Source organism: Apodemus sylvaticus, chromosome 11 (genome assembly GCF_947179515.1).
Source record: "Apodemus sylvaticus chromosome 11, mApoSyl1.1, whole genome shotgun sequence".
NCBI classification, from domain to species: domain Eukaryota; kingdom Metazoa; phylum Chordata; class Mammalia; order Rodentia; family Muridae; genus Apodemus; species Apodemus sylvaticus.
In genome coordinates, this window is record NC_067482.1 from 106,039,013 (window position 1) to 106,053,031 (window position 14,019).

General features: G+C 38.9%; 1 protein-coding gene across 1 annotated transcript in view; it reads right to left on the reverse strand.

Moving 5' to 3' along the window:
• Positions 1-14,019, reverse strand: part of C11H2orf73 (chromosome 11 C2orf73 homolog) — a 63,843-nt gene that overhangs the window by 29,654 nt on the left and 20,170 nt on the right. The window contains exon 4 of the mRNA XM_052199723.1: positions 2,711-2,864. Coding sequence (XP_052055683.1) covers positions 2,711-2,864 — 154 coding nt within the window. The remainder of the gene's footprint in view (positions 1-2,710; positions 2,865-14,019) is intronic.

Genomic DNA, 14,019 nt, shown 5'->3' on the forward strand with positions numbered 1-14,019 from the left:
ATTGGATATTCAGAATATCTGATATGTGACCCTTTTGAAAGGGTCACTCAACCCCATGTTGAGAACCACTGATATATACAATTAATTTAAAAATAAAATGAGTTTATATTTGGGAAGGTTTATAAAGTGCCTGTCAAACAGTATGTTTGAAATAAATGCTATGTTTTAGTCATTATCTCATCTTCATTTCACTCCTTTCAGAAAAGAACTCTAGAAAGATTGGCCCTTCCAAGAGCTTTTCTACCCGGCTCTCTCATCTCCCAAACTCTCAAGGTTTTTGCTTTGTTTTAAGGTCGTAATGCTTTCTTGCTCTTCTTCAAGGACATTACCTTGTTGTAATTCTACATTTTGGCTGTCCATTCAAGATTAAAAATAGGATAAAGACCAGAATGATTTTCCAAAAGAACCAATGTGATAGTTATTGTTTGGCTTCAAATCTAGGCTGTAATAGTCTTCATTTTTAAAAAAGATTCTTCTATTAGTTATGTGTGTGCCTATGTGAGTTTATGTGAGCCAACAGGCCAGAGGATGGTGTCAGATCCTCTGAGGGTGGATTTTACAAGTGTTTGTGAACTGCCAGGTGGGCACCAAGGGTCTTCTACAGGAGAAGAATGCTCCTTATCCATTGCACCATCTCTCCAGCTTTTAGTCCACCATTCCTCCTTCCCTTCCTCCCTTTCTCTTCCTTCGTCCCATATACCCTTCCTTCCTTTATTAATTTTGAGATGGAGTCTTTCTACATGGTTCCAGTTGGCCAGGAACTTCTTATGTTGACCAAGGTGACCTCTAATTCAGAGATTCACCTGCCTCTAACTTCTAAGTGCTGGGATTAAAGGAGTATTGCCATCATGCTGGGCTCTTTGGTCATTAATATTAAGACAGGGTAGAAACTGCTGTTAGTAAAAGCCTGACTTGGAGTAATGTTCTCCTGTCTCTTCCTTGCTGCCCTCTCCTCTAACTGCTGAAATTCCTGAGGGTTTATTAGAAAGGTCAGCTTGTCATTGTTTCTTTCTAGGCATTTCTTCTTGATTCTCTTCTGCTGACCATCAGGGTTTCTCCCACATGCTCCAGAAAAAAAAATTCTTCTATCATCTTCATCTTATTATTGCTTATTTTTCTGCTACTATTCCATAGACTATTTGTAGAGTCTTAGGGAGCAAAAAATGTCTTCACTTGTTCTACATCATCAGTCATAAGCACAAAATTTATTTCTAAAGGAGGGGCCATGGTCATAGATGGCTTGTTTGCCCTTTTCATGACCCTTACCTTCAAGGTAGGAATCATGCTGCATACAATCATTTTCTATTTTCTAATGGTGTGACCTTCAGTCTAGCTGATCTTTGAAAATGATCTAGCTAATCACAGAGGTCAAAGCATTAATGATTTCTATGGAAGTTTTTGTTGACTTTTGTTAGCACTGTGGTTATATGAAAATATAACTCAGTTTACTGGAATGCCATTATCAGGGTAAATCATTATAGATATGAAAATATTTAACAATTTGTATAATATCATTTCTCAAGTTATGTATTTTAAGACAGCAAATATGAGAAAAAATCTAAAATAAGAGTGAGATGATAAAAATAGAAAAGATATGTTTTGGAAATTATGCTTATTCTTAGAATGAAATTCTTAGGCAAATGGATGGAGCTGGAGAATATCATACTAAGTGAGGTAACCCAGACTCAAAAGATGAATCATGGTATGCACTCACTAATAAGTGGATATTAACCTAGAAAACTGGAATACCCAAAACATAATCCACACATCAAATGAGGTACAAGAAGAACGGAGGAGTGGCCCCTTGTTCTGAAAAAACTCAGTGACGCAGTATAGAGCAAAATCAGAACAGGGAAGTGGGAAGGGTTGGGTGGGAAAACAGGGGGAGGGAAGGGGACTGATGGGACTTTTGGGGAGAGGGGGTCCAGAAAAGAGGAAATCATTTGAAATGTAAATAAATATATCAATAAAAAAAGAATAAGGATATACTACAGGTCAACTTTTGTATTTAACTTTTAAATTAATGTTGCATGAAACTGACTTGACTATATTTTCTTTTGAAAAGCACTTTTACAATTAGAATCATAGTTTCCTTTTCTGTTGCTGTGACAAAATATTCCAATGTAAGAGAAAAAGGATTCATTTTGGTTTACAGTTCCAGAAGAATGGTGCCCATCATGCAGGGAAAGTATGCTGATGAAGCTAGATAGTCATACTGCATTGACAGAAGGCAGAGAAAAGAACAGGAAGAGGGGCTGGGCTATCCTAAGTGTAGGGGAAGTGTGCAATGAAAAGGCTCTACAAACATATGACCGGCTGGGGATCCAGTGGTCACAACAGGCTTCCGAGGACATTTCACAAACCACAGCAATCCCCTCAGAGAATACTTTGAGATACTGTCAGTTAGGGCCAGATGCTATTTTAATAGTTACAGCTTTCAGAATTTGATGGGAAACCTGAGCAGATTGCTCCTAAATTTCTGACTTTGAAGCTGGTGTAATGAATGATCTGTACAGTATCTGGAGATACTGGACCAGAGATACTTCTGGGAAGAAATAACAGGCTTTCAGAGGGCTGTCTATGTTGTGTATGTATTTTCAACTTCTGTAGAGAAGTCATTTTTTTTTTCAGGAGGTGCACACATGCTGAATACATCTTAATTCAATAGCAGGAAAGAGAGCAATAAAAGTTTTCTCATGGGTTGCCTTACCTATTCCACAAGAAGGCTTTTGCATCCTGCTGTGTTTGACTGGCAAAACCAGTGGGCATGCCGGCTTCTGGAAGTCACTCCGCTGGACACTGTTGGTATCATAAGATGGCTGGGAGACATGCTTTGGTGCTTCACCATGGAACCACCATTTTCTCTTCACAGGGAAAAAAAATGGAAATGCATTGTCAAATAATGATGGAACTTTTCATTTGATGCTTACAGTCTATAAATATTCAGTAATCTCATGTAACGAAATAGTATCCTAGAATTAGCATGTTCACTTTGTGTATGGTTTGTTTGTATAATGTATATGATCATGTAATACTCATGTGGAGGGCATGACATAGGGTATCTTCCTTAGTTGCACTTCCATTTTGCTTATTGCAACAGGATCTACTGCTGAACCTGAAGCTAACCAATTCTGCTCTGCTGGGCTGAAGGCACAGCTACTAATCCTGGTGGATTGTAAGAGATATTCTTAGACTGAACAAGGTGGGGTGCACATAAACCAGAGGATCAAGAACTGAACAGGACACAAGGGAAGCAGATCTCAGCTTGTTAAATCAGCACCAGTTTTAGGCTAACCACTTGCAGCCAAGAGTAATAAAAACAATGAGAAATTATAAACACATTTCACAGAAATTGAGCAACTAGAAAATTCAGGACAAGACTGAAACTGACTAATGTTTTATATTTCCAGAATGAGCTATAAAATGGGGTTTTAAATGGACTACTTACTCTAGGTCTGAAGAAAATTCTAGAACAGATTACAAAACAGATGGTGTCTTCTCACTATCTGGCTAAAAATAGTCATTTGCTACTAGCCTTGGACTGATAGCTTTGTCACAGCTATCCTCTGCCCCATAAATATGACAATGTTGATTATGGAAAACTAGAATGTATATACTTTTTCTTACTTCCTTTTAGAACAATTCTGAAGTGGGCATATCCATTTATAGACAAAAAAGGTAGAGAGATTAAGAAATACCTCAAGGTACAGTGCTGGCTGGCAGCCACCAGCACCTACCTACATGCCCCAAATTCTGTGTTCTGTTGTTATTGGCTAAGGGCAAATAAGCACAGGTTTAATCACATCATCTCAAAGTGCTAAGTGTCTTAGTCCATTTTGTGTAGGTAGACTCTCATGGATGGGGTAATTCATAATATTTGTAAGTTCATTGGCTTTCAATTCTGGAGCCTATGAAATGTTAGAAGCAGACATCCAGGCTCTGGAAGGCTTGGAAACTGTAATCCTACATGAACCTCCACTCCTCAAGGTGGCCGGGGGAGGGGGAGGTAAAATAGAGACCCGATAATGCCAGCCTTGCCCTTTTATGCCAGAATTGAGCTCATCTTGAGGCAATGCCTTCAAGGCCTAGGTCTCATCTCTTAACTTGGACAGTGATTTTTTAAATTTCAATAAACAATTTAGAGTAAAAAACTTTGAAACCATAACTGTAATTGCCTTGAAGTTTTCTTATATAAAAGTTATAAGGTGTATACTTATACCATGTACTCTCTGGTGAGCAGAAACTTATTTTGCTAATATTCAAGTAACTGGAAAAGTGACTTTGGGAAAGGGACCCATTAGGGAATGTTTGCGGCCTTCATCTTTTCTCCTAGAGCATAATGAAAGCAGATGTCTTGAGTTCACCTTTAAGAAAACCTCTGTAATTTTACAAGTATAAAGTATGATTGAATTAGGCCTCTGTAGTTAAGATTGTTCCATGCTTCTTCCTTGTTACTTTCCTTTTTGGACACTCTTCCTCATATCTGCTAAGTGTGCTCTTGAGAACATGTGTTCACCTATGTAGGGATTGATGCCTTCTGGTTTTGGTGTTTTCTTATGAGACACTATGACATCAATGAAACAGAGGCTTCTTGTCTCACTTATGTCTTTTCATCTCATAAAAGATGAAAGGCTAATAGAAAAGTGAAAGGCTAATAGAAAAAGTCATTGCTCACTCTAGTGTTCATTGATTGGCTTTGCATGAAAATGTTTATGGCAAAATAAACCAAACTGGGAAAAGTGGCAGGGTGTGGTGGTTTTGTCTGAGCTTTGGAGGGAGGGCTCCATTTTGCAGGCTATAAAGGGGGCACTACCTAAAAAAATGTAACTATTTGAAGCTTTTAGCTCTAAATAGTCTCTTTCTTATTCAGAGGCCTATCTCCTCTTATGCCCCAGGACACTATTTTCTAGGGCTCTTTTTAAGGCAAATGCCTAGATAGTCTTGATGGCAAAAATCTCCCTAACTCTCTGGCCCTAGAGAGCTTCAAAAATATTGTGTATGTGCCCACTGATCACATTTAGAAGTCAGTTTAAAGAAATGACCATGGTATACACCAATTAACCTATTAATTGGGACATATATCACACTATGCAGGAGGTTGTTATGGTGCAGGCCTTTAATCTCAACTCTCAGGAGATTAAAGGCCTGCACCATAACAGGAACTCAGAGAGCCAGGCAGGTCTCTGTGAGTTCAAGGATAGCTGGCCAGCCAGAGATACACAGCAATTTCCTATCTAAAACCATCACCACCTCCTCCACCACCACAATCTCCACAACTACCATCACATCATTTCCACAACCTCCTCTACCACCATCTCTACAACCACTGCCTCCACCACCACCTCCATCACCATCTCTACAAACACATCTACCACCGCCTCCGACTCCATCACCACCATCATCCATTACACCACCTCCACTTCTGCCTCTACCACCTCTACCACCACTATCACATCCACCTTCACCACCTCCACCATATCTACCTCCATCACCACATCCACCACATCCACCATCACATCCACTATCACATCCACCTCCACCACCACTACCACATCCATCTCCACCACCACCACCACCACCACCACCACTACCACCACTACCACCACCACCACATCTACCACCATCACCACCACCACATCCACCACCACCACCACCACCACACCACTACCACATCCACGACCACCACCACATTGGGATTCTCAAGGACACTGATTTCTGCCAAAACTTTACACAGTCCATGGAATTTTATTTGTAGAGCTCAGTGACTTAAAAAAATGGAAGTTTTATCACAATGATTAGGCAACCAAGGTCATGTGAGTTACAATGTTCTCAAGTTGATATCTCAATGATACCAGAGATGTGGAAAATCTGCTTTTTAAAAGGAACTTTTAAAGTTTCCTATGACAATTACTTCTAAGCTCTGTTCTGTGGAATAACAGTTCTCTGAAGTATTTATTAATAGATGTTATTCAAAATTTCCCATGGATAAAGCTATCTTGGAAATGAACATTTTCAAGCAAACTCAAGCATGCTTATCACAAGATTTCTCAGAACGAATGTAAACAGTGACTCTCTGAAAAAGGTATTTGGAAATAAACCAATGACTTAACTTTGAAAATGTATTTTTTCAAGGAGATGAAAGCTAGTACTCTGAAACTACACATTGGAAATATGTTTTAGTAAACTTTAGAAATAAGGGTCTTGTTTCCGGTTTCTGTCTCCAGCTTGGGACTACCCTCTGCCACATCATGCCATATCTAAGTGGCTCAGGAAGGTAGTAGGGAGAGGCCTGACAACACAGATAGAACCACTCCCACAGCTCAGAGGATCCTGTCTAGAACCCTCTGGAGGAAGGCCTCCAGTTTCTGTCTCTTGCTTGGGATCATCCTCTGTCACAGCATGCTGTATCCAAGTAGCACAGGAAGGCAGCTAACCACCCATCAGGGCAGATAGGACAGTCAGCACAGGTGAGACTTGCCCTGCTGCTCAGAGGAAGCAGCTGGAAACCCTGAGGACACAAGAACCTAAGAGCAGCCTAGGACAGGAGTCTTTGTTTTCTGCCCACACCCAGAACTGATCAGGGACACAGACCTACACACCCAAAAACAACGACAAAAGAGTGGGTCTCACAGGAGTACCTACATATCTGTGTACACAGAGAGAACTAGTCTCCCAGGAGCACAGATACAGAGGATTGCATGACAGAGAAGTCACCTTTAGAGACAGCAAAACCAGCTAACACCAGAGATAACCAGATGGCAAAAGGCAAAGGCAAGATCATTATCAACAGAAACCAAGACAATGTGGCACCATCTGAACCAAGATCTCCCTCAACAGCAAGGTCTGGGTACCCCAACACATCAGAAAAGCAAGATTTGGATGTAAAATCATATCTCATGATGCTGATAGAGGATTTCAAGGAGGACATAAATAACTCTCTTGAAGAAATACAGAAGAACGTGAGTCAACAGGTAGAAGCCTTTAAAAAGGAAACACAAAAATCTCTTAAAGACATACAAGAGAACATGGGTCAACAGGTAGAAGCCCTTAAAGAGGAAACATAAAATTCCATTAAAGAATTACAGAAAAACACAAACAAACAAGTGAAGGAACTGAACAAAACCATCTAGGATCTAAAAATGGAAGTAGAAACAACAAAGAAATCACAAAGACAAATTTGGAGATAGAAAACCTTGGGAAAAAATCAGGAGTCATAGATCCCATCATTAACAACAGAATACAAGAGATAGAAGAGAGAATCTCAGATGCTTAAGATAACATAGAAAGCATTGACTCAATAGTCAAAGAAAATGCAAAATGCAAAAAGGGTGTAACCCAAAACATCCAAGAAAGCCAAGACACAATGAGAAGACCAAACCTAAGGATTATAGGTATAAAAGAGAGCGAAGATCTACAACTTAAAGGGCCAGAAAATATCTTCAACAAAATTATAGAAGAAAACTTCCCTAACCTAAAGAAAGAAATGCCCATGAACATACAAGAAGCCTACAGAACTCCAAACAGACTGGACCAGAATAGAAATTCCTCCTGTCACATAATAATTAAAATACCAAATGTACTAAAAAAGGAAAAAATATTAAGCAGTAAAGGAAAAAGATCAACTTACATAGGAAGACCTACCAGAATTACACCAGACTTCTCACCAGAGAACATGAAAGCAATATGATTCTGGGCAGATCTCATACAGACCCTAAGAGAACACAATGCCAGCCTACGATACACAGGAAAATTCTCAATGACCATAGATGATGGTACCAAGATATTCTATGATAAAACCAAATTTATACAATATCTTTCCACAAATCCAGCCCTACAGAAGATAATAGAGGGAAAACACAAATATAAGGAAGGCAACTACACCCTAGAAAAAGCAAGATAGTAATCTTTCAACAAACCCCAAAGAAGATAACCACTAAACATAAAAATAACAGGAAGCAACAATCAGTATTCCTTAATATCTCTTAACATCAATGGACTCAATTCCCCAATAAAAAGACATAGACTAAGAGACTGGATACATAAACAGGACTATCATTTTGCTGCATACAGAAAACACACCTCAATGTCAATGACATTTACCTCAGAGTAAAAGGCTGGAAAACAATTTTCCAAGCAAATCGTTCCAGGAAACGAGCTGGAGTAGCCACTCTAACTCAGATAGAATTGACTTTTAACCCAAGATCATCAAAAAAAAATATGGAAGAACGCTTCATACTCATCAAAGGAAATGTCTACTGAGAAGAACTCTCAATTCTGAACATCTATGCTACAAATACAAGGGCACCCTCATTCATAAAAGAAACTTTACTAAAGCTCAAAGCTCCTCACATTGCACCTCACACAATAATTGTGGGTGACTTCAACACTTCACTCTTATCAATGGACAGATCAGGAAAACACAAACAGAACAGAGACACAGTGAAACTAAGAGAAATTTTGGACCAAAGGTATTTAACAGATATTTATAAAACATTTCATCCTAAGTCAAAAAAAAAAAAAAAAAAAAACCTTCTTCTCAGCAACTCATGGTACCATCTCCAAAATCGACCATATAATTGGTCACAAAACAGACCTCAACAGATATAAGATTGAATGAATCCCATGTCGCCTATCAAATCACTATGGAGTAAAAGTGGTCTTCAACAAAAACAACAGAAAGCCCACATACACATGGAAGCTGAACAATGCTTTACACAATGATACCTTGTGGTCAAGGAAGAAACAGAGAAAGAAATAAAAAAAAGCTGGAATTTAATGAAAATGAAGGCACAACATACTCAAACTTATGGAACACAATGAAAGAAGTGTTAAGAGGATAACTAATAGCTCTAAGTGCCTCTAAAAAGAAGCTGGTGAGAGCATACACTAGAAGCTTAACATCCCACTTGAAAGCTCTAGAACAGAAAGAAGCTAATACACCCAAGAGGAGTAGAAGGCAGGAAATCACAAACTCAGGGCTGAAATCAACCAAGTAGAAACAAAAAGAATTATACAAAGGATCAATAAAACTAGAAGCTGGTTCTTTGAGAAAATCAACAAGATAGATAAACCCATAGCAAAACTAACCAGAGGGGACAGAGACAGTATCCAAATTAACAAAATCAGAAATGAAAATGGAGATATAACAACAGAAATTGAGGAAATTCAAGAAATCATCAGATCCTATTACAAAAGCCTATATTCAACACAACTGGAAAATCTGGATACCAAATACCAAAGTTAAATCAGGATCAGATAGGCCATCTAAACAGTCCCAAAACCCCTAAAAAAATAGAAGCAGTCACTGAAAATCTCCCTATAAAAGCACAGGACCAGATGGTTTTACTGTAGAATTCTATCAGACCTTCAAAGCAGACCTAATACCAATACTCTTCAAGCTATTCCACAAAATAGGAACAGAAGGAACACTACCCAACTCATTCTATGAAGCCATAATTTCACTGATACGAAAACCACACAAATGTCCAACAAAAAATTAGAACTTCAGACAAATTTCCCATATGGATATCGATGTAAAAGTACTCAATAAAATTCTTGCCAACCTAATCCAAGAATACATCAAAACGATCATTCACCATGATGAAGTAGGCTTCATCCTAGGGCTGCAGGGATGGTTCACTATACAGAAATCCATCATTGTAATGCACTACATAAACAAACTGAAAGAAAAAAACCACATGGTCATTTCATTAGATAATGAAAAAGCATTTGACAAATTCAGCATCCTTTCATGTAAAGTGTCTTGGAAAGATCAGGAATTCAATGCTCACACCTAATCATAGTAAATGCAATATACAGCAAACCAGTATCCAACATCAAACTAAATGGAGAGAAACTTGAAGCAATCCCACTAAAAACAGGGATTAGAGAAAGCTGCCTTCTCACTCCATATCTATTCAACATAGTACTTGAAGTCCTAGCTAGGGCAATTAGACAACAAAAGGAGGTCAAAGGGATACATATTGGAAAGGACAAAGTCAAAGTATCACTATTTGCAGATGATATCATAGTATACATAAGTGACCCAAAAACTCCACCAGAGTACTCCTAAAGCTGAAAAACAACTTCAGCAATATTTCTGGATATAAAATTAACACAAACAAATCAGTATTCTTCCTATATTCAAAGGATAAACAGGCTGAGAAAGAAATTAGGGTAACAACACCCTTTGCAATAGTCACAAACAATATATAGTATCTTGGTGTGAGTCTAACCAAACAAGTCAAATATCTGTATGACAAAAACTTCAAGTCTCTGAAGAAAGAAATCGAAGATCTCAGAAGATGGAAAGCTCTCCCTTGCTCATAAATTGGCAGGATTAATATAGTAAAAATAGCCATCGTTCCAAAAGCCATTTACAGATTCAATGCAATCCCTATCAAAATTCCAACTCAGTTCTTCATAGAGTTAGAAAAAACAATTCTCAAATTCATCTTGAATAACAAAAAAACCCCAAATAGCTAAAACTATTCTCAACAGTAGAAGAACTTCTGGGGGAATCAGTATCCCCGACCTTGAGCAGTACTGCAGAGCAATAGTGTTAAAAACTGTATGGTATTGGTAGAGTGACAGGAAGGTAGATCAATGGAATAGAATGGATGACCCAGAAATGAACCCACACACCTATGGTCACTTGATCTTTGACAAAGGAGCTAAAACCATCCAGTGGAAAAAAGATAGCCTTTTCAACAAATGGTGCTGGTTCAACTGGTAGTTAGCATGCAGAAGAATGCAAATCAATCCATTGTTATTTCCTTGTACAAAGATCAAGTCCAAGTGGATCAAGTACCTCACATAAAACCAGACACACTAAAATTAATAGAAAAGAAACTGGGGAAAAGCCTTAAGCACATGGGCATAGGGGAAATTTTTCTGAACAGAACACCAATAGCTTATGTTCTAAGATAAAGCATTTGCAAATGGGACCTCATAAAATTACAAAGTTTCTGTAAGGCAAAAGCCATTGTCAATAGGACAAAACAGCAACCAACAAATTGGGAAAAGATCTTTACCAACCCTACATCTGACAGAAGGCTAATATCCAATATATACAAAGAACTCAAGAATTTAGACTCCAGTGAATCAAATAACCCTATTAAAAATGGGGTACAGAGCTAAACAAAGAATTTTCACCTGAGGAATATCAAATGTCTGAGAAGCAACTAAATAAATATCCAACATCCTTAGTCATCAGGGAAATGAAAATCAAAACAACCCTGATATTTCACCTCACACCAGTCAGAATGGCTAAGATCAAAAACTCAGGAGAAAGAAGGTGCTGGCGAGGATATGGAGAAAGAGGAACACTCGTCCACTGCTGGATGAATTGCAAGCTGGTACAACCACTCTGGAAACTAGTTTGGTGGTTCCTCAAAAAACTGGTCATAATAATACTGGTGGACCCTGTTATACCAATCCTGGACATATACCCAGAGGATTCTCCAGCATGTAATAAGGACACATGCTCCACTATATTTATTGCAGCCCTATTTATAATAGCCAGAAGCTGGAAAGAATCCAGATTTCCCTCAACATAGGAATGGATACAGAAAATGTGGCATATTTACACTATGGAATACTACTCAGCTATTAGAAACAATGAATTCATGGCCTTCTTAGACAAATGGATTGAATTAGAAAATATCATCCTAAGTGAGGCAACCCAATCACAAAAGAACACAAATGGTATGTACTCACTGAAAAGTGGATATTAGCCCAGAAGTTTAGAATACCCAAGACACAATTCACATATTAAATGATGCTCAAGAAGAAGGAAGAACACTGTATGGATATTCTGGTTCATCTTAGAAGGGGGAACCAAATTCCCACAGAAGGAGATACAAAGACAAAGTTTGGAGCAGAGTCTGTGGGAAGGACCATCCAGAGACTACCCAATCTAGTGATCCATCCCATATACGGTTACAAAACCCAGACACTATTATCAATGTCCACAAGTATTGCTGACTGGAGCCAGATATAGCTGTCACTTGGGAGGCTATGCTCATGCACGACAGTTACAGAGGGGTACACTCTCAGTCAGCCATTGAACTGAGCACAGAGTCCCCAATGGGGGAGCTAGAGAAAGGACCCAAGGAGCTGAAGGGGTTTGTAGTGCAATAGGAGGAACAACAATATGAGCCACCCGGTACTCCCAGAGCTCCCAGGCACTAAACCATCAACCAGAGGGTGTACATGGAATTACCCATTGCTCCAGACTCACAGGCAGCAGAGGATGGCCTTTTAGACATCCAAGGGAGGAGAAGCCCTTGGTCCTGGAAAGGTTCAATGCTGCAGTGTGGAGGAATGCTGAGACAAGGAAATGGGAGAGGGTTGATTGGGGAACAGGGTGAGGGGAGATGTGTTATGAGACTTTCTGGCGGGGAGATGGGGGACCAGGAAAGGGGAGAACATTTAAATATAAATGAAGAACATATCTAGCAAAAATTAAAAAGAAAAGAAAGAAAGGCCTCTGTTGGGGTAGAATGGGAGGGCAGCATTGGGATCTAGATACATAAATCAGTAATAAAAAAAAACAAAAACAAAAAAAGGACCTGAAGGGACCCTGGTTAGAGTGTGGTGAGCATAGCTCTGGCATGCCTCACCCTCTTCACCCTCTCTCCTGTCTCTTCTCTGTGTTACTAGAAACTCTTAGATTATATTCCTGAACCTAGTCACCAAGGTCTAGTGCCTTATTTGGCCACTTCCTCCTCCTGAAACTGACTACCAGCTATCAAGTATTGAAGTCCAGCAATCAAAAGGCCCCTTTGGATTCCCTAATTAACATGCCCAATAAAAATTAAATAACTCACCCATACAAAGGTTTTTCCTCTTGTACCTTTATAAACCACAATTTGCCTAAGGGCCACATCTGTCTCTTATGTATCCAGACACAGTCCTTTGTCCCTTGGGACAAATACCCCTCCTCCCTCTCCCTTGTTCCTTTCCTTATCCTCTATCTCCTGTCTTTGACTCTTATTCCCTGATCTCTGTTCTGCTGGGGCAAATGAATCTTCTTTGTGCTGAGAACTTGATCTTGGAGGTCCAGGGCCCATAATTTTTCTTTCAGTACCAATTCTTCCTGTTAGAATAGCTTTTAACAAAACTAAACAAAAAACAGCAGTAGAAAACTAGCTTTACTTTTTCTAGGATCCTTATGTCATTAGGTAGAAATGCATATATGTTTATTTCATTTTAAAAAATCTCGTAAACCAATAAAACTAAATGCCAGGTGCGGTAACACACACCTGCAATCTTAGCACTCAGGAATCTAAGGAAGAAGGATTTCAAGTTCAAGACTTGGGCTACCTATATAGGGAGATGCTACCCTACATAGTGGTCCTACCAGAATAACCAAGCAACCAAAGAAAGCATATCTTGACATCTCAGTGTACAATCATACCAGTAGAGGACAGTTAAAATATTTAGGCAGCCTAATTTTACTTTAAAGCCAGTATTACTATGTTTTAACTAAGCTAACTTTTAAAAAGAAATGTCATCTTGGATAAAGGAACAAATTTTACACATGTGAAATAAAAGTGAGCATTTTTCAGGTTCCTGGAAATGAGGGCATTTGCAAGTTCTTTGTTGCTTTCCTTTTGGCTTTGAAACATGACTATTCCCTTAACTGTGTGTGCCGATGCCTCTAAATTGTGGTGTCCTGCTCGTGTCTGCTCTACTCTGTTTCAAAGTTACTTTGCCTGGTTCTCAGTGGTATGCAACACTTGTCAGCTAGCCTTGCCGATGGCAAAAATAGCTAGCCAATTTTTGTTGCTGTCTTTCACAATATTTACAAACTAGAGTAAGTTATTTGGGATTAAGTTTTCAAGCTTCTAGCTTTCTTTTTTCTGAACCAGTTTCATTCTCTTAGTGTCTCCACTGTGGAGAGAGATGACTTAGAAACAGATCTGAACTTGGTCACTGTTAACAGAGGAATGATAGAGTTGTTAGTATGGAGGGCCCCCCAGACAATCTCCATTTAAATATGATGTGAAAGCAGAA